The sequence below is a fragment of the Camelina sativa genome, chromosome 5, assembly GCF_000633955.1.
Source record: "Camelina sativa cultivar DH55 chromosome 5, Cs, whole genome shotgun sequence".
NCBI lineage: Eukaryota > Viridiplantae > Streptophyta > Magnoliopsida > Brassicales > Brassicaceae > Camelina > Camelina sativa.
The window spans coordinates 29,297,684-29,320,355 of NC_025689.1; the positions used below are offsets into that span (position 1 = coordinate 29,297,684).

The 22,672-nt window shown below is 35.9% G+C and overlaps 2 protein-coding genes and 1 pseudogene across 2 annotated transcripts; 2 read left to right on the forward strand and 1 right to left on the reverse strand.

Annotated features, from left to right (window-relative positions):
- LOC104787822 (protein BASIC PENTACYSTEINE3-like) lies at positions 11,489-12,771 on the forward strand. The gene is made up of 2 exons (XM_010513468.1): positions 11,489-11,519; positions 11,904-12,771. Exon 2 carries the CDS (start codon positions 11,923-11,925, stop codon positions 12,745-12,747), a length of 825 nt encoding a protein of 274 aa, XP_010511770.1. The 5' UTR covers positions 11,489-11,519; positions 11,904-11,922; the 3' UTR covers positions 12,748-12,771.
- Positions 12,926-14,122, reverse strand: LOC104787824 (putative clathrin assembly protein At1g68110). The gene has a single exon (XM_010513471.1). It carries the CDS (start codon positions 14,069-14,071, stop codon positions 12,974-12,976), a length of 1,098 nt encoding a protein of 365 aa, XP_010511773.1. The 5' UTR covers positions 14,072-14,122; the 3' UTR covers positions 12,926-12,973.
- LOC104789684 lies at positions 21,547-22,515 on the forward strand (annotated as a pseudogene).

Genomic DNA, 22,672 nt, shown 5'->3' on the forward strand with positions numbered 1-22,672 from the left:
ACCAACAAATTGATAGTAAGCAGATGCTTATCAGTCTGATATTTTTTTTGTGATCACTTTATACATCACATTTTTCTCCTACTACAAATTTAAAACTATAATTGTATACCTACATTACCCATTAACTTATTTAGCCTATGAATCGACACTGATGCAAACCAAAGTTGTCATTATATAAGATATTTTAATAAGACCGAAGTAGAGGTATTCCACGAGATTTGAGTGATATGGACATGATAATAGAAAAGCAAGATTTAGGGGGTAAGATTAGATGCGAGATTCGTTTTATAAAAAAGAGAAGTACGAATAAAGGAGAGGAGTACAAGAAAACAAACAAAGAAAAGTGTATTAATTAATTAGGTTTAATTAAGGGGAGGAGAATAGTGATGAGTGATGACAACATGGGAGTTGGACCCTTTTGGCTTTTTGCTTTCCAAGCAGTAATGATGTATCGGTGAAAACTTATATTGACAACGCATAAAGATTAATTAAAATATAGAGTTACAAATTATTATTTTTTTGTATAATAATTATATAGAGAAAAAAGTGACTTTGTCTCTATGTCATAATCTTCATAGAAAGCATTGCCAAATCTTATGGCCACATGGACGGTGTAAGCCCTTTACCCTACTCGCTACTCTCTCATCTATTGCCTTTGCATTTTCATCATTATTACATCTTATACTAGTAATGTAACTTTTGTTTCAATTGTCATCATTATGGGTTGTTCATATGCTCATAATATAGGCTGAGCCTATTAATGCTCACGGATGAACATGACCCCTACTTTTTATTTGCCTTTCTTGTCTAGAAATTAGAATGCCTTTGTGATGTTAAGTTGCAACTGGTTACCAGTTACGACAATCAATTGGTACAAAAGGGGCTGGTCTCTAGTTCACTGGCTCGAGATTTTTCTTGAGATGATAAAAAAGTTTTTTTTTTTTTTGTTTGATAGTTAATTCTCGCAAAAAGTATTGTATTTGATGGAGACTGGAGAGTTTTTTTCGTAATATATGTTGGCATGTTTCAGGAAATATTAACTTACTAACAAAAAGTCCATCATTCTATTTGTGTGCATAATACAAATTATTTTACTATTAATATGGTTTATGTGTCCAATCTGCTAGAACTTTATTTTAAACTATACTATATGGAAAATTTTCAAATGATTAAACAGTTTATAAAGAAAAAAAGAAAACATGAACAAACAAAATTAGAAAAATGGATGTAGAGATTGTGAGTTTCACCCACCGGTGGTTTCTAGTTTCTACAGTTTGGATGGAGAAAAACGCAGTAATTTTTATTTTTTAAAGGCTATAAAATACAACTCGTGGTGGTTAAATTTCCTTTATTTAAATAAACATACAAAAGTTAATATTACGAATAATGTAACTATATTTAATTGTGTTTTGTTTCTTATTTCCAAGCGTTAAAGTATCTTCGACCCATCTTTATATTTATTTATATACTAAATTTTAATTCACGGTACACCGTATGCATATAATTTTTATTATTATTTATATTTTATATTGTATTTTTTTGTTAAATATTTGATGTTTTGCAAATAGAGAAATAATTAAAATTTTTGACTGTTTGTGTAGTTAAATGTTTATATTCATTTTTAACCCGTAATATACTTCATGACTATTTGTTTGTTATATTTAGTTTGTTTTATCTAGTGTTTGAGATTTTATTTTGATTTTTAATTATTATAACAAAAAAATAAAGGATCTAAATATATAATAAGTTATTTATACGCTATGATTAAATCATATTTTTCCTAACGATTTAATTCTTTTACACAATCTTAGTTAAATCAACTTAATTTTATATGTCAAATATTATAATATTAATAGTGTTGACAAATAATAAAATGAACATTTAATCCGTGTTAGCACAAATTTAATGATACTTTATTAATTTCAACATGTCGTTTATAACCCATCTACTATACAACCATATTATATAGTATTTTAAACTTTTTTAATTTTACATATTCATAATATTTTAGAATTTTATTAAGTTTATATATATTAATTATAATATTTAAATAAATGTGAATCGAAGTTCTTGTTACGTTAAAAATCAAAACTCATAGGTTTTGGAAAACAAAATAGGAATCAAATTGTTGTTTTCTTGGTTTACAAAAGATTCATAGATAGAATATTTTCAATACACAATAGAAAGTGTAGTTAAATAATATATCATATTTTGTGTTTCTATATTGATTTTGCTATAACTTTTTTGTTGGAATGAAATGTAAAGTATTTAAGAAACAAAATCTGAAATAATGTTATTTTGGAAACTTTTGAAGGGTTAATGTTGTAAATAAAATTTTAAATAAGCGAAACTAAAAGGGCATAACACAAAATGTACTTCAAAAATGTTAATATAGATATAAAAAAATAAAAAATTTTATTTTAGAATCCAATTTACTCCAACCCACCTCTATTGTCACTTCTAAAATAGAGATTACTATATTTTTCTCTATATATAAAGAAACACTATTTTTTATCTATAAAAAATAAAAAATAGCAATTTATATTTTAAAAGTGAGAATAAAAATGAGTTGGAGTAAAATTCACATCTATTTTAGAGTTCCTCTATTTTACAGATAAAAATAGAAAAATACATTGGAAATGGTCTAAATAAGTCATTAAAAGTGTTATATGATCTGGTTGTACAATATTGTGAAATATAATATGTTCAAAATACTTTTTATCAATATATATATATATATATATATTACAAAAATGTTAATATTTCTTTCTTTTTTGCTTAATAATTGGTATATATGGCCAGGAGAGTATTATGAGAAGAGTTTTTTAAGAGTTCTACCACATTAGTATTGCTGTAGTTTCTAATCTACCACATTCCTTCTATCCTTTTCTAATGTACCACAGGGATAACTTAAAATGACCATACTATCCTATTAAACTTAAGCGTGAGAAACAAAATTAGGAGAGTTGACCTCCATTATTCAAACCATTGCAAAATCCAAAGTAAAAGGAATCTCTCTCCGCACCATCTTCCTCTTCCTGTTGTCTCTCTCTCCGAAAACACCATCGATTTGATTTTTTGGAATCCTAACATCGCCGGATCTAAGTGATTTTTGGGTCTCCAAGAGAACATCGCCGTTTTAATTCGCCAAAATCCTATAAACCCTACAGATCTAAGAGGCATCATTGGTGTCTAGTGCAAGTTCATAGATTCAGCCACAAAGAACCAGTAGCCTCTCTATCTTCTACAAAACAGTGTCTAATTAGGGTTTATCCTTTACAAGATTTTTCCTAATAAGAGTCACCAACCACGACCTCCTCAACAACACCTCCATCTCGACATGTCCCTTGGAATCTGGGTAAAATTTTGGTTGCTTAGTTTTAGTTGTGTGGACAATTTCGTTTTGTTGTCCTATATTAATCTTTTTTTTATGGATTTTGCTCATCTTACCTATAGACAAGTTAGATGTCCTCGTAGACCATTTATTAACTTAGTGGACATGTTTCACCACAAAGCCCATCAGAATTATCTTCTCTACATCTTTTTTTTCTAAATTTTCTCAATTACCTACTTGTGGACAAGTTGAAACTTAATATTTTTAATAGACAATATTTTACTAATTAGATGGACAATTACAACCTCAAAAATCTCCATGAGCACGTTGTCATCTAGCTTTCTAAAGGATAAACATTTTTTTCTCTCTTAATTGTTACTCTAAAATTGTGCATCCTTTCTACCTGTTGACATGTAACATGTTAAATCTTAAAATGTTCTTATAGACAACTTTTTATTTAATGATGGACAAATTTAACCCTATCTCATCTATAATAAGTGTGCACAACTCTCGTTTATGTGTCAACAAGTAAAAACTCACAGCTTCTGTAAACAATATTTTATTAAAATGGTGGACAAGTTTCCCCGTAAACAACATATCTATGAAAATGTTGTCCTCTGTTAATCGTGAACATCTTTTCCCATAAATCGTCATAGACAACGTGAACCATGCTTCCTAGAATAATTTGAAGATTAGAAATATATAATAATTAATGTTTTTAAAGTTGGTTGTGATTGTGGGTTTGAAAAAGTCTGTCTACATTTAATGCTATCACTGTCAAATTATTTGTAGTTTTATAAAGAGCAACAAAAACACAATTTTCTATCAATAATAATAGAGGGTATAATGGTTATCTCGTCTCACTGTAAAAACTGGATTGTGGTACATTAGAAAAAGATTTTTAAATGTGGCATTTTACAAAAATTTTGTTGCCAATTGGTACATTTGACTAAATTCCCTTATGAGAAAGTAGTAGTCTCTAAAAAGTTCGAAACTTATGGTACATCCTTAAAGTCTTTGCTTTGGCCATACCAATTTTATGATTGATAGTGATTTCCCATCGGCCTTATTGCTTACAAACATTTCATGTCAAAAAAAGTCAACACACGTATATATATTTCGAGAAACATCAATTAAAAGACTAAGTAAGAATACAAACACAACACAAAAAGACTACATTTGTAACGATCATATGCTCATTTATTTAAATAATTTGAAAGCCTAACTAGTTAAGAGCTTAATTACACTGAATGTTAGTTAATTATATAAACCGAAATGGTCCTTATGCAGATATGACATTTTGAGATTTATTGACTAAGAAATTGCAATCTAGCATTTTCAACCAAGTCTCTCGCCTCATTACATAATGAAGAAATGAAGAATCACTCTCATAGTTACGCTTAACTGATAATAAATTCTAGTAGATATAAGCAAATATACACAAAGCTGATGATAATTTTCCTACAATCTGGACTATGATGCTCGTCAAACAAATCATTTTTTTGTCTAAACACTTGCATTCATTACTTAAAAGAGAAGGTTCACACAAACAAAACTTATAAAGCAAGAAACAAGGCATTCCCTAATGTCACAACAACAAAGAAACAAGGCAAATATAAAGATAGTCGACAATAGGTTCTTGAGAGCTTTGAGCCAGAATTTTGGAAAAAACTTGGTACATGTGAGATTAAGATTATCGACAAACTCTTACATGAACAAATTAATGGATGAGAGGTAGCCACTGTCATAAGACGCGATGGCGTTAAAGAAAAGGTCAAGGCTGAGCTTCTCACCGGTTTGAGAAGATCAATACAGAGTAGGAGCTTGACACAAATTCGAGCAAGTTTTGGAATGCTCTGTCTCTTGATGATAATTATGATTAGTGAAGTTGCCAAAAAAGTGTAGAATGGTCTTGGATAAAACCAAAACCAAAGAAAGCTCCTGGACAACTTGAGTTTTGGATCCAAATACCATAGACACTCAAGCGATAGAATTCAAAGGTCAAGGCCAAATAGGTTACTATTACCAGGATTCTCAGGAGGAGCGAGTGACGCCAAAGCAACAATGATGACTTACTTCTCAGATGGGAACCATAGAGAAAGTGATCTAAATCACACCATTGGCTAAAAGTTGCCGTCAATAAAATATGTAAATTAGCGTATCTAGATTGAAATAGCTTTAGGATTGAAGCCACCATTGTATGAACTTTTTATTAAGAATGAGCTTGCTTGCATTATTCATTAGAGAATGTACATTATATATAGTCCCAAACAATAGGGTTTTGCTAACTACTAATTACATTTATATCCTTAATACTATTCTCTCCTTTATACACCCCCTCAAGATGGAGACAGTTGCTTGACTCCAATCTTGTAAGTTAGATCTTGAAAACGCGGTCTGGATAGAGGCTTTGTCAAAGCATCAGCCAACTGATCATGTGTTGAGATATGTGACACACGCAAGGCACCGGATTGAATATAGCCACGCACAAAATGATAATCGATTGCTATATGTTTCATCCTAGAATGAAAAACCGGATTAGAGCAAAGATAAGTAGCGCCCATGTTGTCACAGTATAACACCGGTGCTATTGGTAGGACGATACCCAGTTCAGACAAAATAGAGCAAATCCATTGAAGCTCGGAGGCTGTATTTGCCACTGCAAGATACTCGGCCTCGGTAGAGGACCGTGCGACACTCCTTTGTTTCTTGGATGACCATGAGACCGGACTCCCCCCAAAGTATACGATATACGCATTTATGGATATGCAATCTACTTTATCACCTTCCCAATCAGCATCTGAATACGCATGAACCGTAAGAGGACAATCAGAACGGAGGAAAATACCATGAGACTTTGTACCCACGAGATAACGCAAGATCCTCTTTGCAGCCTGCCAGTGATCCGTTGTAGGTTTGTGCATATATTGAGAGAGGCGGTTCACGGCAAAAGCGACATCTGGTCGTGTAAAAGCTAAGTACTGGAGACTTCCAATAACCATGCGATAGGTGGTAGCGTCAGGAAGAGGTGTTCCCGAGTGCAACGACAGTGGTGATTGGGACATCGGTGTCGCAACTGGTTTTGCGTTTAGCATGTTGGTGCGAGCTAACAAGTCGGTGACATATTTGCGCTGCATCAAATGTAGCCCTTGTGCAGAACGTGTTGCTTCAATACCAAGAAAATAGCTTAGGGGTCCAAGATCTTTCAGTGAAAACCGAGAGGCAAGCATCGCATTGAAAGGTTGAACCAGAGACGAAGGACCAGCAATGATAATATCGTCGACGTACACCAACACATAAAGAAACTCACGACCATTTTTGTAAGTAAACAACGATGTGTCAGAGAGGGAGTTTGTGAAGCCGTGTTTGAGCAGGAACGTACGGAGCTCCTGATACCAAGCTCGGGGAGCTTGTTTCAGACCGTACAGAGCCTTCCGGAGTCGACAAACATGGTGAGGTCTATCACGATCCACAAATCCAGGCGGCTGCGAGACATAAACCTCCTCATTAAGTGTGCCTTGGAGGAACGCGTGATTGATGTCTACTTGATGGATCTGCCAATTTCTTTTAACCGCAACCTCAAGCACAAGTCGGACTGTTGTCGATTTTATCACTGGACTAAAAGTTTCCGAGTAATCAATGCCGTACTGTTGATTGAAACCCCTTGCCATGAGCCTCGCCTTGTACCTTTCAATTGAACCATCAGATCGATATTTTAATGTGAAAATCCACTTACACGGTATAACTCGTTGAGAGGGTTTAGGTTCATCGAGATCCCATGTCCGATGCCACATTTGTGCGTCAATCTCCTCAGCCATCACCTTTCGCCAGTTCGGATCTTTAAGCGCTTGAGCCACAGTGGTTGGAATCATCGGAGTTTTCGCAGCCAACAGATTGAGTTTCGGCTTGGGTTTAGTAATGTTGTTTTTGGCTCTTGTTTGCATAGGATGGCTATTTTGCGGAGGTAAGGGTGGAGGAACGACTTGAGGTTGAGGGGATGGAGATCGAACAACTGGTGTTGAACTGCGATGAGATGAGTTTATCGAGTGTTCGTGTGAGGAGGAAAACGATGGAGTTGTTGATGTTGGGCTTTGAGTAATTGAAGATGGGCTTGGAGGAGAGGAAGGTGATGATGTTGGATTTGAGGTTTGAGAAATAGTTGGGCTTGTATTTGGGCCTGGGATATTTGGGCTTGTATTGGATGTTGGACTTGGGTTTGTATTTGATTGTCGATCCCTAGCTGTGTTCGATCCTGGCTGTGACTAAAGCGTTAAAGTATTATGCGAACTTACCGGTGTCGGAGGAGACGACGGAGATGGAGGCACCACCGGAGTAAGTGGTGGCGTTGAGGACGGTGTGGGGTGAGAATCTGAGCACGGAGGTGAAGAGACATGAGTGAGTGATGAGGGCACGTAACGAACCGGTGATTGCATTGGAGGCGAGACATCGGAGACAGACGACGGCGGTGATTGAGACTTCAAGCAAAACGGAAAAGACGTCTCTTGGAACTGAACATGCCGAGATGTATACACATGACCAGTTGATAAATCCATGCATAAATAAGCACTTTGGGTTAACGAGTATCCAAGAAATATGCACGGCGTAGACCGATCGTCGAGCTTATTTGTTTGATACGGACGTAACCATGGAAAACACGTACATCCAAACACACGCAACTTCAAGTAATTTGGTGATTGGTTGAACAGTTTAGCGTATGGAGACATACCATGCAGTACATCCGTAGGCATGCGGTTAATGAGTTCGTCGCAGCGGCAAAGGCATATGACCAATATGTCTTTGGAACCGATGCATGACAAAGAAGAGAGAGACCTGTCTCCACAACGTGACGATGTTTACGTTCTGAGATGCCATTGTGTTCAGGTGTGTGTGGGGGCGACGTCAAATGAGAGATACAACTGTCCGCCAAGAAGGACCAAGTTGATAGATTGATAGATTGAGTATGAACAAGTTCGGTGATCACATGATATGGAGGCAGAGGAGTGAGGAAGCTTTGGTAATCAGCGCTCCGTTGAGGCATGGTCATAATGCTGTTCTTCCTCACTCCATAGAAATGATTAGAAACCAGAAGCAAAGTTTCTGAGAGCCTAGATCTTAGATAAAAAGAGGTCGTTAAGGGATAACTTTGAACCATGGATTGGAGATGGCATTCACGGACCCAAATCAGAGCTATCAAGATGAGATGTAGAGGGTGTTTCATGCCCTTACTATCAAAACAAGAGAGCGATACAATAGGCATTAGTAAATATTCAGATGAGTGCAACCTGGGCTTTTTTTCTGTGGGCTTTGCTTCTTGGATTGTTAACGGACCAACAAAAAAGACAAGGCCCACCAAAAGAAGTCCACCATTCTTGTTAGTTGACCTAGTTGGAGTGGTCGTACGGCGGTGGCGGCTCAGAGAGGGGGAATAGATAGTACGCCTCTCCGGCAGGTAAGGTTCCAGCAACAACCAGCCAAATGGGAGGTAAGAGGCTGGAACGGGAACCACAAAGACATTTCATATTTGGAAGGATGAGAACTTGACCTGAAAAGGAGGCGATGTGTATCGTCGACGTCTCCACCGGGTGAGATGTAGCGGTGGTCCAAAGGAGAGCGCAACAGTTTCCCTCGTTGCCTCAGTTGAATCTTTCTCAGGGGTGAGTAGACATCCATATCAGAGGGTATGCATGTCGTTTGTTTGTGGATCCGGTACACTAGCTGAAGCGTTAAGAGGAAAGGGGAGGGGGTTCACCGAAAAGTCGGAAACCATCTGCACCTTCTAGATTTGGCTATTGATATCTCGCCAGAATCTGAGGGTTGAAGGGGGATTGGTAGCCAAAAGAGAAACGGAGAAAAAATTAAAGAAAATCCAGAAAAAGTTTTAAACAAGAGGAGAGCGGATGGAAAGGGATCCCGACACTAGCAAGCAAAAGTTTCACTGGCATCGGAAGAGATCGGCAATGTTGAGGTCTCGATAGTAGTGCGTGAGAGATAGTCTTTTTCTAGAAGACTTTACTACCCACTCATTGCTCATCAAACAAACCCAAGAGGTTATAATGCTTAAGAAAATATTAACCCAAGAGGTTATAAAAATCTTATGATTTTACTTAGGAATCAAATTAAAGATCAATGCCAAAACACACATTATTAATTTAGTGGAGATTTGTTTTTTTTACTAAATAGCGACATTTAAGATTGGGGAAATTTCATTCACTTTTTCTCTTCCTAGACGTGAGTTCGCCCTAGCCGCCGAGAAAGTCGAAATCTGATCTCCACCTACCCTCTCCGGTAGCCAGCCCTCCTGGTGCTGTGAGAGGGTCCCTTTCTATTTTGTCTTTAGTTTTGGTGTCTTATCTCCGAATCGGTTAGATATGGTTTGGTTTGGTGAATATTGAATAAGTAGGTTTTTTAGCTTGGTAAGCAGATCTCTTGGTCTAGCTTCTTTGTTGATCTGCTAGATTTGCTAGTCGGCTTAGTTTGTTTCAAGTTAGGGTTCTTTTAAGTAGAAACTTGGCCTTCAATTGGAGAATCTTCTGGATTGTATGGAGTTTCGAGTTTGGGTTTTGTGTAGGCAGATGGAGCTGTCAATTCTTTTGGGCTTTGTGGTTGCAAAGAAGAAGTTAGTATTTTCCGGATTTGGTAGATACACGTTGCGACTCAAAGACTAATGTTCCTTCTTTGTTTGATCTTTCCCTTGTGTTGACACTGCTCAGGTGTATCTCATCGTTTGAAGCCGTCATTTTTGCTTGTTTGGCTGTGATTGCGTTACCCTCCCAGCCTTTGTCGTTCCTCTCACCCTTGGTCTACTCGCCAACCTTTGATTCCTATTTGAATCTTTCCCTTTTAAGCTTGGGCTCCATTTTGTTGGAAGATATGTTAGTCTTCTAAGTCGGCAGTTAGTTCTTATCATGTTTTGTTGTTCGTTGTGGTTGATAGCTTCTTGTCTCTTCCTTGTTCTCATTCGAGTTCGAGTGTTCGAGTGGTTAGGCTTCGCTCCTTGTCTCTGGTTTGCAAATCTGATTTCGTTTTGAAGGCTTCTATCTAGACGGTAAAGGACGCTGCAGTCGTCGTCGTCACGCCCAGAAGTGTGTTTGTGTCTTCGCTTGCCAGGTAATAAAGGCTTTGGTTCTGGTTCTGAGAGACCGGCTCTCATAAGGATAGGAGGTGGCTGATGTTATTGTTGGATTAGCCTTGGTCATCCTTGATAAATCTCTTCTACAGGTACTTCATAGAAGAGTTATTCTTACTTCTTAAGACTAGTGTATTTTGTGAGGTTTAAGTATAGTTGTCTTTGCTTTTAGTTTAAGGGTTTGTCCTCTCTCGTTTTATGATGCAGTTTTTTAGCTTATTTTAAGTATTTTGTATTTTGTAATAAAATAAAAGACTTCGGAGAATCCTTATTTTCTGCCAGTTTTGACTCTGGAGACAATATGTTGTCCGCCAGCTTTAATCTTTTTTTTTTAACTTTGTATTTTACCCTTTATACCAAAACTAGTTCATTAATAAAATTTCAGATAATAATAATAATAAAAAAAGATCTTAGAAATTAACAATATTTATATCTATCGTTTTAAACTCGATTAGCTTGGTAGATTTCAAATAAAATAAAATAAAAGTTTGGTACGCTAGGGTATAGTGAAATTTCAAATGATTTTTTTTTAAGATATGGGTTTGTGACACCGCCATGCTCCATCAGAGCGAAAGATGTCGCTGAAACAGAGTTCTACGACTACTAGAATGAGAAAAAGACAATTACAACAGCAAAGTATCATCATCAAGTAATGAGATAGAAAAATAATAGTATCATTTTCAACTGTTTTTTTTTGTTTTTCCCATCAACTATTTTTTTTTTAAATTATAAATGTCAAAAAAAATTGTTGCTACAACAAAAAAAATTTCATCAAAACTAATTGTTTCTTGATATTGTAGAATTATAGTAATTTCATTTTTTTCAGATTGATTCAAATTTCTTTATAACTATTAAAATACTTTTCATAATTTGTTTCCTTTGTTTTCTGTAATATTAATTTATATTTTTGATTAAAATACTAAAATAGTAATCATTCTCATCTTTTATAGTTTCTACCTTCATCTTCTACCGTCCCCCCACCCTTTATCTCTCTCTCTCAAAAGGCAAAAAAAAAGAAAGAACAAAAAAAAAAAAAAGCAATCGAATTCACCATCCTTGGTAAGTTTCCTCTCTCCAATTTCATAAAATATTTAGTTTTTGTACTCTTCCTTCTCCTCTTCCTCCTCCTCTCTTTATCTCCGTTGATGACGTATTATCTCCACAGTCACATAACCCTCTCTGTTCATCATATACTTTGTTGTTTACCTTGAAAAATGTCAGATTTTGAAAACCCTAATAAACGAATCTGACGAACTTGGTTTGGTTTTTAACTCTTACATTGACTCCTAGATTTCAATTTCGCAAGATTAACATAAACCCTTTTATAAAGTTGAGTTCTTTCGAGGATTGGTTTTAGAAATTTTCGAATGTTAGTAGAACAGAACAGAGATTGATACACATATATGAAAAGGAATGATCTTTATTTGTTTTGTTTCTTTGCAGTGTATTGTTTTCTTATATTATGATGAATGAAGATGGATTGAACAATCGAAATTGGGGATACTACGAACCGTCTCAGTTCAGGCCAAATCTAGGGTTTCAACTCATTCCAAGTGTCATAGACAGAAACGAGAAGCCATTTATTGTCTCCCCTCAGAATCAAAATCAAAACTTTATCACTCCTAATGTGTTGTATCGTGGTGGTGGTAGCAGTAGTAGCCTTATGTCGTTTCCGCGTGATTACACTGCCTCTGATGCACCTTTCATGAGTTATAGTTGGTTGAACCAGCATAGAGATAGCAAGTTCTTTAGCAATGTACCTAGTAATCCTTCTAATCATCTTGTTCCGGAGACTTCTAGGATGACTCAACCGATGCAGCTTTTGCAGCCTGAGGTCGAGGATGAATCTCTCAAGAGAAAGCATCAGAGAGGTGCTCCTAAGACGAAGAAAGAGAAGAAACTGAAGGATGACAATATGCCTAGAGTTCAAAGAGAGAGAAGTCCGTTTTTTAGGAAGAGTATAGAGATGGTGATTAACGGGGTTTCTATGGATATTGGATGTTTACCAGTTCCGGTCTGCTCGTGTACCGGGATGCCTCAACAGTGTTACAGATGGGGATGCGGAGGATGGCAGTCTGCGTGCTGTACCACTAATGTTTCAATGTACCCTTTACCGATAAGCGCAAAACGCCGCGGTGCGAGGATTGCTGGAAGGAAAATGAGCCAAGGTGCCTTTAGAAAGGTTCTTGAGAAACTCTCTGCTGATGGTTTCGATTTTTCAATCCCTATTGATTTGAAGTCTCATTGGGCAAAACATGGAACCAATAAGTTTGTCACTATCAGATGAAAAGTCTAACCTCTGTTTTTTTAGTTCTTGTGGGTTTTGATTCATTTTTTTGTGTCTACTATGATCTGAACTTGGAATCTAATTCGGCAATGTATCATCAAAATGTTGTACCTCTTTTTGAAAATTTAAACAGCGTAAAAAATTGTGTGTTTATGTACAGAACCAATAAAAAAAAAATTATCAATCTTATCCAGATTGTTTGTAATGTAATGTAATGTGTCACTCACTAGAAAGTAATCAAATCTGGCATTGTGTAATTGATATAAACTGGTTGGTTCGTTACTATAAGAGGCAGATGATTTTTATGATAGTCGTCTTCGAAAATCTCCCATTTGTCTGTGATGATCGTCTTCAGCTTCCCCGGTTGCTCCAACACTACCATAGCCTTCTCATCCTCTACTTCCACTTCTTCTTCTTTCTCTGGCTTTGGCTTCGGCTTCTCTATCATTTCCTCGATTGCTTCTACTTCCTCCTCGGGTATACTAACGAACTGAGGGGTTTCTCGCGCGTTAGGGACACCAAAACCTTTGCAGAAGTCGAAGTAGATGGTGAGATCCTCTCCCTGAGAGGTGGCCTTTTGGACTATCTTCAAAACCGTTGCAGCTTCCGTCTTGCCAGCCAATGGAAGGATTTTGATGATGCCGCTGCGAATTCTACCGAAGATGTTGATACTCTCGATCACAAGACAATCCATAGCTTCTAAGATCAACGTCTTCTTCATATTGTCAGCAATTGGCTTAATCTGAATAATCATATCGAGGAGAGACTGAAGCTTCTGTATCTTTTCGAGGTCTTGGATCACGTTTTCGACTTTCTCATTGGATTTAGTTCTGTTATTACGGATGCGGTGAATCTGATCGGACAAGAAGGAAGAGTAGTTATGAAGGAAAGCGAAGTAAGTCCGAACAAAGATGTTGAACCCCCAAGTCTTGCTGAGACAGGAATGACCATCGGAGAAACCTGAAAGATCGAAAGGAAGACGACGGATCTCTCCGACAACGGAAGGAACTTTAGTACAGAGAACACCGTGAAGAAGCATTAAAGATTTGAGCGCAACGATCCAGCTCCGCGTGTGGTTGACGCGGGTTGAGAGCGCATTGATTAGAGTCTTGAGGTTGAGAGGAGAAGAACGTATCCATTTGTAGACGCGGTGAGCGTTAGAGTAGTCGACGGATGTATCGTCGTGGGAGGTGGCTTTGATGATAGCTGTTTCGAGATCCGCGTTCCGGTATGAGCTGCTGCTGCTTCGCCGTGAGAATCCAATGGCTAGTAAGCTTTTCCGGTCTTTGATTGCGGCAGCAGCGCGTTTCCACAGCTTCATCATTTGAAGCCCCCTCCCTCCTATCTCTTTTTGCTCTGTTTCTCTATGTGAAACCTTTTCTTCTTCTACCTTAGAGAATCAAAAAGTCGTCTCTGTAAAAATGTCTTCTCTCTATTTTGAGCTTCTTATTTCCTTTACCATCCGTTACAACCGTCGTAACCGCTTTGTTTTTCCAAATAGTTTTTTGATTTTTTTAGTTAAAAAAATAAAGTTTGCACGTGCCATCGTATACACGCGTGTGGGTAGATTCGGTTTACATAGTGTGAAGACTCTAAACCAAACCGAATTCGAAGAAATTATATGAGAAACGACGAGAATACATTAGAATATATCGTTACTAAACCGAAAAGGATATTTAACCATTTCCCCTGTTTCCTAAATTACTATTTTAAATGGAAAAGAAAGGTTTTCTTTTTAATTGTTTAAAGTCAATCATAAAACAAAGAAATTGTGTATTACAGAATTACAGTTAATGTAAGTCAAACTTAATCTTTTTTCTTTCTTTCTTTATTTGACATTAGAATTAATCTTTTACAGATGCTAAGTTTGACAACTACGGTTGAGTTTATTCGGTCAAATAAAGCAAACGATAGGAATTTATTTGTCCAACAAAACAGCTGATTTATTATTTACTAGTTTTCCCTAATTTAGATTATTGGAACCCCATTCTTTGATTACATGATCTATACAGTTTCCTACTTAACCACTCTCGAGTCAATTATTCTCACAATACATTCGTGCAAAGTCACCCGGACAAAGTAAGTTCCTAATTTAGCTTCTTGGAACTCCATTTTTGGATCACATGATTGGAACTGTTTCCTACTTAACCACTCTCGAGTTAATTATTCTCACAACACTTTCATGCTCATCCTCAACACTTACTACGTCTCAACTAACTAGACAAGTCTATTTCCATTCAATAACCTGTCCTAGAATCGTATACGCTCTGATACCAAACTGAGACGATTGCACCCTCCGTTCCTCACACAAGACACACGCAAAACAATCTCATCAGAACCTTATAATTCCGACAAGACAACCAACATAGAAATTGCTCTTTAGAAAAACTTTCACAAATACAAGTTAGGTCCAACTAACCCATACTCCCCATCCACGAAACACATTCATCCGAACGTACTTCAGCTCCACAAGCACCTACATTTGTAGACTTCGATCACTCCGCATCAGACTCCTTCGACATCCGACCAAACAAGCCACTTGTCTCCACTTCATGAAACAAGATTCACTTAATCACGTATCCCAAACACTATCTCTTAGTACATAGCCGCACAACCAACCACCCCAAGCGACCAAGTAACAAGAGAGATGAACCGGAATACTCTATTCCGCTCCAGCCACAGACTTCGCCTCACCAACGATCCGCTTTGATCCCATTGGCCTTTCTGCCAACCAATAACAATAACTACGGTTCACTTCCAACAACCGGTTAAACACTCCCAATGATTCTCGTCCGAAATCAAGTAGACACCAAACGCTCTGCAAGCGCTAACCATTGGTCTCGATCGACACCTCCACCTGGTGTCGACCCCCACTAGGCATCACCATCAACTCCTCTAGTGTTGATCGGCACCTACACCTGGTGTCGATTGTCACCCATCACACCACTTGTGAACCAATACACATGATGCCGATCGACAACCTCCATGTGTCAGTCGACATTGATGTCCTTGGAATCAACTCTATCGATCCTCTCTCGACAAACCCTAGCTTCAGCAGTTCTTCTAAGACCAAAACACACAACATGTTGGTGTCGATCAACACCACTTTGGTGACGCTCGTCACCCAAACCTTGCCACAAAACGTCTATGGAAAACCTCCATATTAACATCCGGTTAATTCACAAACTAACCGTTCATTTTGGAAATCCACCTTTGGATATGGAGTCTGTATCCCCATAAAGCACCTCACCAAATTTCAGCCAAATCAGACTCCTTTTCATTCTCCAAATATTGCCCCAAAACTAGACATTCCAGACCAGTCTCCCATGTCGCTCTGTAGGTGTTGGTGTCGACCGACACCACCATGGTATCGAACGACACCAAGCCAAAAACAATGACCAAAGTGTCCCTTTAAGCTCCTTTTCGCACAAAAACCTAATTCTCCGCATCCATCAATTCTCAAATCAATTATACATCAAAACTACACAACTTACCTTGACAACAACCATGGGAGAGCCTCCTTGCCTCTTCCAATCCACCACCAAACATTCACAACCTTCTGCACACACATGAATAAGATGGATCTCTCATCTCCTCCTCTTATGTGCCAAGCACATGATCTCTTCCTCCAGAATCCTTGATGCACGACGAAGAAGAAGCTCCCCTCAAGCCCACAGCTCAATCTCCCCTTCTCCCAAGACCCAGCTCGACCTCTTTCCTTCAACGTCCACCCTAAAACCATCTCCTTTCTTCTCCTTTCCAAGAGAGACCACCACAGCATTCTCTCATTCTCTAGTGTAGGAAACGACTCCCCCATAGTAAGAACGTCGAGATATCACTTATATACTTGACCCCTAGAGTTTTCTAGATCTAAACCGCATCAAACCGACGAGTATAATTAGTGCCAGCCTGGAGGACAAGCGATTGAGGTTCACAATAATTGTTTTTTAAAAAACGTTTTATCAAAGAATAATTGATACAAACTGTAGAAAATACCCAATTTTGTAGAAAAATGATCCAAGTTTTTCGAAAAAATAAATAGACTTTGTTCCAAAAATTAGATTTTATTATGAATTTGTATTAGTGGAAATCTACTAAAAATTTCCATATTTTTTTAATAATGTAAAGAGTAATTGTTTTTTGAATATTTATAGTTGATAACCATAGATTGGAAAATAATAAAGTGAATAGCCATGGTGTAAGATTAGTCTCTCTCTCTTCAATTGCAAATTACTCTTATATCCATTTTATATATTACATTTATTTTGTAAAATCGTACAAAACACTTGGTCTCTTTTGAAATTTCTATTATTATGTTGCTTTTAAAGTCAATCATTTTCTTTTATTGTAACATACTATTTCCAAAATCATAGAAAACACGTCTTTCACTTTCTTTTCTAATTAACATGTTACATCTTCCAATTACACTTATCAAATAAGATCTATCTTTTTAACACATTATTTTTTCTTATATTACATGTTATTTATTATATATTACATGTTTTTTCTAAAATCATTTTTTTATTTTAACATGCTATTTCCAGAATCACATAAAACATGTCCTTCACTTTCTTTTCTAACATGTAATTCGAAGATCTATCATTTAACACGTTATTTTTCTTATATTATATGATATTTATTATCTGTTATATGTTTTTTTTTCTAAAATTACAAAATGCTGCTGTATATTTTGTCTTTTACTTGAAGACAATTTTGAATTTTTACATCCGTAACGTTTGTGCAGAAAAGTTGGTAAATAACGTTTTCTACGTTAGTTTCTCTATTTTTTTTCAGATCATAGTTATCAAGCAATATTGCCTTTTTATTACTCTAAGGCTTGGAAGCGGGGCTGTGCGTAAGACACTGAAAAATACAGGACCAGCCTTGATTAAAACTAAACCGCCAAACCAGAGAAATTGTTGGTGTCGACCAACACCCCTGTGGTGTCGCTCGACACCCACCCAAAACCTCCTTTTCAGTTTATGGGTGTTACTGTAACATTCTGGTTTCCTAATTTTAGAAACTGGCCGGTTTGGTTTAAACTAACCGGCTTGGTTTGAGTTTACTGATTTAGTGTTGGTTTTGGAAAAATTCTAAGAAGTGTTTTATAAGTCTTGACACCTTATCCTTTCTGCTGTTGTTGCTGATTTCCTGCTTGGGATATGAATAAAGGAAAGAGAGAGCAAGAGAGAGGAGCTTGACATGGTGTAAAGGAGATTAAGGAGATATCAGAATCATAGGGTTTGGTAAAAAATGATTTCGACATAGCAAATCGTAGCCAAAGGTAACTAAATTTGGTGGAGTTATACATAAATCTTTTATCTAGATGCTTGTTTTGACGGATTTGTATTTGAGTTGATAATCGAGGAGTTATCTGCATTTTTATGAGGTGCTTTGTCTCAGACGCAAACTAAGACCAGCGGTACCTGACGTGGGCTCGTCTGTTACCTGATCGGTACGAGATTTTGTGGGAAGCTTCGTGATGTATAGGACTAGATTTTCACTAGAGGGATTTGTAAGTTAATAATTGGGTTTTGTTTTAGGGCTTTGTCTTTAAGACCGAAGGTTTCTGTTATTTTTGCCAATTTTGTTTAAATGTCATTTTGTTTGTGTGACTAATTGTAGGGTGTTTCTGGGCTGTTGCAGACACAAGGCGAGCTTTTATTATGGTTGTAGTTATTTTCGTGAATCACTTTTGATAAGGTGACCATGAGCTTATCTGAGCGATTGGGTTGTTTGACTTGTTTTGTGTGTTGATGTGTAGGTGTTGTGAATGCGTTATTGGGTGTTCTGTACAATGGCTGGTTGTTATGTTTATTTGTAGTTTAACTCTTGATTTGCTTGTGTGTATAGCTCACGCATCTCATTGTGTTTGTGGTGCAGGTAATGTCTAGCGTGGAATCATGGCGATGAGGAGGAGGATAATCTAGGGTCTCGGTTATATTATTGGTTATGTTATTTATGTTAGAATCTAGTTTAGAAGTATGTTAGGTTGCTGATTTTTATTGGTTATGATTGAAATTGTATTTTAGTATATTGGATTTGGTTTGATATGTCTTCCGTTGTGTATGTTTGGTTATAGATGGTTTGTTGGTTGGTTATAATTAAATATTATAGAGTATTTAGTTATATTATTATCATTAAAAAAAATGGATCGAGTTGTTTCAGTTACACAACCAAATCATAGACATTTCAAAAGTCAAGAAATCAATATATTCAATCTCAAACACCCAAAGTTAACTAAAATACCAAATAAATAAAAACAAATTTTGAATTTCCTTTATTAAATATAAACTTTCACACATAAATACAATACGATCATTGTTTAAAAGTCAAAACCAATCTTATATTATTTAGAAAAATTCTGGGATTCATAGTGAACACCTATCTTATTCACTCCCTCTTAATTAACCAATCAAAATACAACAATATGCCATATCATATTATATTTAAAAAGTAAATCAAATTTAAAATAAAAAGATAAAACAAATTAAGAAAACAAATTTTGTTGATTTTTTATTAAGAAAATTAATCGGTTATATCGGTTTGAGTTTATAAAGGAGGATTAGAGTTTAAATTTTATAATTAAAGAAATTATATGTCTGTATGAGTTTATAGAAAATTGTTTAGGGTTTAGATTTTACAACTAAACAAAATTATATGTCGGTTTGAGTTTACAAAAGAGTGGTTAGAGTTTATATTTTACAATAAAACAAAATTTTATGTCTGTTTGAATTTACAAAAGAGTGGTTAGAATTTAGGGTTTAGATTTTACAAGTAAACAAAAATATATGTCGGTTTGAGTTTATAAAATAGTGCTTAGAATTTAGATTTTACAACTAAAAAATATTATATGTCGGTTTGGATTCATAAAAGAATGGTTAGGGTTTGGGTTTAAATTGTACAATTAAACATAATTATATTTCAGTTTGTATTTATAAAAAAGTGGTTAGAGTTTAAATTACATAATTAAAAAAAATTATATGTCGGTTTAGGTCTATAAAAAAAATGGTTATGATTGTTGGGCATAATTTTAATCATATAAATTATAATAGATAAATTATATTATAATTGTGATATATTCTATAAATAATAGAGAATTGTGCATTCTTTAGAACATTGAGTTAATACCGACTGTAACAGTAAACATTGAGTCAATACCAGCCCTAACGGTAAGCATCAAGCTAATACGGGCCGTAACGACAAGCATCAAGCCAATATGGACCGTAATGGCAAACATCGAGCCAATACGGGCCGTAATGGCAAACATCGAGCCAATACGGGCCGTAATGGCAAACATCAAGCCAATACGGGCCGACACAACAATTAACGAGCCAATACGGGCTATAACGACAACCAACGAGTCAATACGAGCTGTAATTGGACTTTGTGACCGACTCTGATTTGCTACGACATTATCAAGAGAATATTTGACTCAATCTTGTGGAGAGAATATTCAGAACGACCTTATCTCATGAAGAGGCGGTTACTCAAACCAAATCCCATGAGGATTAGGGTAAAGAGACTTTCCTATAAATAGGGAGCGATATCGACATGATATGGTACGAAATCGAGAGCAAAACAATAAAACTAAAACACAACCACACGACTTAATTCCAAAGCATTGCCAGGGTTCCAAAATTGACTCGTTGTGCCTTAAACTCTTGTATTTGAGCTCGATACTTTGATCAATAAGAACGACTAGTCAACATATATTTCTTGTTTCCGTAGTCTCTAAACGAATCGATTATTTTTGCCCAAACAACGATTTAGATGTTATATTAAAAACTATGATATACTATCATACGGTTGCTTCTATTCATTATAGAGTTATGTATTTTCACCATATCTTATTTATATTTTTTGTTCCAATAGTTACGTTTATATAAATATTTATGTCTTTGAACTTTTCGTTCCAATATATATATATATATATATATATATATATATGTCTCTTCTTAGATAACTCTATATCATTAACTGTTATGATGTTTTTTCCTCTTTATCATAATTTTTCATACAATATCTTATACTAATAATACATACAAATTATTAAAAAATTTGCCTCGATATAAGTAGAGTTGTCTCAATTCATTATGACTTTTCATTAATAATTTTTAACTAGAGTTAAATCTTTTTACCATATTTTTTTTATTATAAGTTTTTATTTTGATGATTGTGTTTTTTAAACTCACAGTTATATATGTTTAAAAATTATGAAGTTTTAATCTTACTTATTATTTTCTTCTTTTGAGATAATTTTTAATTTTTTTTAGTATATATTTTTTTAAATAATTTTATAATATATAATTTTAAATTTGAAATTTAATTAAATTTTATTTGGATTATTTGCTCCCCCACATCGCAGGGTCTGAATACTAGTTAAATAAAGGGAAGAAGGAAAAAAGATACACAACTACATGAGATGAGAAATAATGATTAAATTGGGGGTAAACATCAAAGCCCTAATATTTCCTTTTTGTTTTGCACAACCATAGATATAAAAAAGTGAATGAATCGACAAAAAAATGGAAACTTTGTAATTCTATATTTTTCCATAATTTATGTTAATTAATAGAAAAAAACTACAAAATAAAAATGGAAAATCTTAACTTGATAAATACTCAACAATAAGAAACATAACATTGATTCGCTCACGATTTACTCTCTTTATATAATCGCTCTCTGTAACTCATTGTTTCTTCATCGTTTTGTTTCGCTTCTGATTTCTCTCTAATATTTTCAATTAACGACGACGCAATGACAGAGACCGAAACTTTCTTGCCTCCCAAGAAACGCATGAGACTTAATGACGAACCAGAAAAAGCCCAAGTGGTCACGTCAGCTAAAAAGACGGTTGCCGTTCCAGGCAACGTCAAGTACAAAGGAGTGTTTCAACTGCAGAACGGTCATTGGGGGGTTCAAATCTACACAGACCAGAAAAGGATTTGGCTTGGAACTTTCAAATCCGCTGTTGAAGCGGCCATGGCTTACGATAGCGCATCCATCAAACTTCGACGCTTCGATGTCAACTCGTACCGAAACTTCCCTCGGTCCGATGTCACGATACACGAACCGGAATTCCAAGATCGCTTCACAACAGAATGTTTGTTGAACATGATCAGAGAAGGATCTTACCAACAAAAGTTCAGTGATTTTCTCAGGAGCCGATCTAAGATCGGTTGATCAAAACAAGTAAGAGGAGAAGTAGATCAAGAATCGAAAAAGGGTTTCTCTTGCACGGAGCTTTTTCAGAAGGAGTTGACACCGAGCGATGTAGGGAAACTGAATAGGCTTGTGATACCTAAGAGGTACGCTGTGAACTATATGCCTTGCATAAGCAACAAGGAGAAAGAAGAGGGTGAAACAGTGGAAGGTGTGGAGATTGTGTTTTACGACAGAGAATTGAGAAAAAGGAAATTTAGGTATTGTTACTGGAAAAGTAGCCAGAGCTTTGTCATCACCAGCGGTTGGAAGAGTTTCGTGAGGGAGAAGAAACTCAAGGAGAAGGATGTCATCAGCTTTTACACTTGCTATGTTAAGACATTAGAAGGTCAAATCAACAACTTCTTGATGATTGATGTTCATTACTCTTCAGACAATGGTTCCGTGGTCCCTGAGGAAGCAAACATGACGGTTCATGATAGTTCAGAGGAAGGAATGAAAACAGAAAAATTCGTGAGCTCCAAGTTAAAAGATGAAGAAACAAAAACAGAGGAGAACAAAGGAAGCTTTATGCTGTTTGGTGTAAGGATCCAATGTGCTTAGTAGAGATTTTTCTTCTTCTTTCTGTTGATATGAAATAATGAATTTTGTTCAACTGTAACACTTTTAAAAGATTATTAGTACACGCGTATAAAAAGATCACCACACTAGAAATAGAAAGTAGAAACCAACCAAACTGAAGATGGAAAAAATCGTTAGA